The sequence below is a fragment of the Bidens hawaiensis genome, unplaced genomic scaffold (genome assembly GCF_021521415.1).
Source record: "Bidens hawaiensis isolate Kalapana, Puna unplaced genomic scaffold, B.hawaiensis_p1.1 tig00032474_1, whole genome shotgun sequence".
NCBI lineage: Eukaryota > Viridiplantae > Streptophyta > Magnoliopsida > Asterales > Asteraceae > Bidens > Bidens hawaiensis.
In genome coordinates this window covers 172,260-175,385 of record NW_027495543.1, presented here as the reverse complement: position 1 = coordinate 175,385, position 3,126 = coordinate 172,260, and the positions used below count along the sequence as shown (strand labels likewise).

At 46.1% G+C, this 3,126-nt stretch overlaps 1 protein-coding gene across 1 annotated transcript; it reads left to right on the top strand.

The window, feature by feature from the left end:
* Positions 1–2,812, top strand: LOC143583629 (uncharacterized). The gene is made up of 2 exons (XM_077065880.1): positions 1–1,294; positions 1,531–2,812. The coding sequence occupies exon 1, from the start codon at positions 161–163 to the stop codon at positions 1,280–1,282; it is 1,122 nt and encodes a 373-aa protein (XP_076921995.1). The 5' UTR covers positions 1–160; the 3' UTR covers positions 1,283–1,294; positions 1,531–2,812.
* The last annotated feature ends 314 nt before the right edge of the window (positions 2,813–3,126 follow it).

Here is a 3,126-nt window from a genome sequence, read left to right as displayed (position 1 = left end):
TCTGTATTTACGTAAATGGTTGGAGTAAATCAAAGCATCGAATTATTCCCTTCAACATGGCATCATTAGCCTAGCCCTACTACCGCCCACCCTCTCTTCCTTCATCTTCTCGCCGGCGGTACAACACCACCATCTCGATCCTCCCTCTATCGCATCCGCAATGGACTCAAAACTACACCCCGCAATCACCGTTTCCAACATAAAAACTGCCGTCCCGATCGTCCTCGATAACGAAACCGGCCAATACACATCATGGTCGGAATTGTTCAAGATACACTGCCGGGCTTATCAAGTCTTCGATCACCTTCTGCCACAACCCACCCCTACCACCACATCCTCAACTGCAAAACCCGAAGAAGTCACGACTGCCCTTGCTGCTGCTGATCTTTGGGATCGGTTGGATGCCATAGTTCTTCAATGGATCTATGGCACCATCTCCCTTGACCTACTCAACACCATTCTTAAACCGAACACTACTGCCTGTGAGGCTTGGACAACCCTCGAGACTTTATTCCAAGACAACAAATCATCTAGAGCCATATACCTTAACCAGAAACTCAATAATACCCGTCTCGACAATTTTGATAACATGGCATCCTATTGCCAGGAGGTCAAGGTAATATGCGATCAACTCGCTAACGTGGAGGCACCCCTCACGGATGAAAAGATGGTTCAACAACTTGTCACCGGGTTAAATGAGCAATATGAAGGAATTGCTATGTTGATCTCAAACCTTCAACCACTACCTTCGTTTCATGAGGCATGCTCCAAACTTATGCGTGAATACGATCGGAAGACCAACATGACCCTACATGCTTCACAGACCGCGGGGGCTGCTCTCATGCCACAACATCTCAGAAACCCGAGACCCATACCCTCCGGCCGGACCATCGATCCACGACTGACCCACATGCTGACCGTGGAAGAGGCCGGGGCAGGTCCTAAGGTCGTGGATGTGGCTGATATGGCGGTCGTGGGCCACCCAGCAGCAACCACCAACAACCCTCACATCAGTACTCTCCGGTTCAAGGTCAATGGGTATTCCAGCCTTCATGGAGACACGGTTCACAAGCAAATCAATGGTCTGCTCAACCACCATGCCCATATCCAACCACCCCTCAGTCAACTGGTAGTCAAAATCCCGGTATTCTCGGCCCACGACCCAATCAGGCCTATGCAGAGAGTTACGCCCCAACCTACATTGAACAGGCCCTATATACAATGTCACTCAATCCACCAGATACTCCATGGGCTATGGATAGCGGAGCAACCACCCACATGACTAACCAACCAGGTAACTTCACGTCTTACTTTAATAATGGCACTCATCGTAATATTATCGTTGGAAACGGGACTACGGTTCCGGTTGTTGGACAAGGCAATCAAACATTACCCACACCGTTTCCGCCCCTTAAATTGACCAATGTCCTTTATGCACCTAACTTAATCCATAATCTCTTATATGTTAGACGTTTAATCACTGATAATTGGGTTTCCGTTAAATTTAACCCTTTTGGTTTTTCTGTGAAGGACCTCAAGACGCGGACCCCTATCCTCTGATGCAACAGTACCGGTGATTTGTATCTTCTGACGCCACAAATGCTATCGAAAATCAAGTCTCCATCCGCAAATGTGGCGATCACACAAACACTGTGGCATCAACGTCTTGGTCACCCTGGCTCATGTCCTTTGTAGTCTCTTAAGAAGTTCTCATTTATTTCTTTTTGTAAGTCTAATAAACGTGTCTGCAAACCGTGTGTTTTTGGGAAAAGTGTCAAACTCCCTTTTATTAATTCTTGTAATCGTACTTATTTGCCATTTGAAATTGTTCACAGTGACCTTTGGACCTCACCAATCTTGAGTTCCGGGGGTCACCGCTATTACGTTTTATTTATCGATGATTTTTCTGATTTTCTATGGACATTCCCCATAAGTAGGAAATCACAGGTTTTCTCAATACTTCAACACTTTTATAACCTGATTAACACACAATTCGACAAACGTATTAAGCAATTGCAATGCGATAATGGCAAAGAATATATAAATAATCAGTTTCATCAATTCTTTAATCACCACGGTATGACGTTCCGTCTATCGTGCCCTCACACATCCTCACAAAATGGTAAAGTGGAACGCAAAATCCGCACCATCAACAACATGGTTCGCACCCTTCTTGCACAATCCAACCTACCCAACATCTATTGGCACTATGCTTTTGAAACAACCACCTATCTCCTAAACATCCAATCAAACAAACTGAATAACCTTAACAACCCCACCAATGTTCTATACAATCGTCAACCCTCCTACACACACCTTTGAGTGTTTGGGTGCCTTTGCTACCCATTCAAACCATCCACCACGATTCACAAACTTGAACACCGGTCGAGCGCATGTGTGTTTCTTCCTTATCCACCTAACCATCGCGGGTACCGATGTCTTGCTCTCAAAACTCGTCAAGTGATTACTTCCCATCATGTAATATTTGATGAATCTGTTTCCCCCTACGACAAAACCCCAAACACGACATCGGACCCGTACATCTTCCTGTCCGAACCATCACACCCCACCCTCTGGTAAAACATCCACAACACTCCTCACACACCATCCTCTCAAACTCATACAGAATCAGACCACCTTCCCACCCCACCTATCACCCCAACACACGGTACTACTCCCGACACCCACTCGAACAACTCTTTATCCACCGATCACAATACTCCTCGGACCCCTGTTTACACTTCAAACATTCAGGATCCACACCACACCGAACCTCGTTCGGTTACTACCTCCCCACTCATCCTTACCTACTCCCGCCGATTGATATAATGATAAATATTTATGTTTCCCGTGTATTTTTTATTTAATATTTTTATTTTTTTTGTTCGTTTTTAGTCAAGATTTGTATACTACTAATGTTTATATGTTTCGTAGGTTCTGGGATTTGATTGTGATTAAAAAGGGCGAAAAACGAGCTAAAACAAGCCGAAACGGAGATCCGGAACGCGTCAGGAAGAGTCAGAACAGAGAACCGGTCAGACCGAGCCGGTCTGACCGGCCCCCATGAAAAAGCAGGCCGCTCCGCGCGAAGGGGGGAGGCCAAACCCGGCCGCGCGACGCCTAGGC

Excerpts from the sequence above, each read along its gene's own strand:
- LOC143583629 (XM_077065880.1), top strand. The coding sequence starts at position 161 with ATGGACTCAAAACTACACCCCGCAATCACCGTTTCCAACATAAAAACT.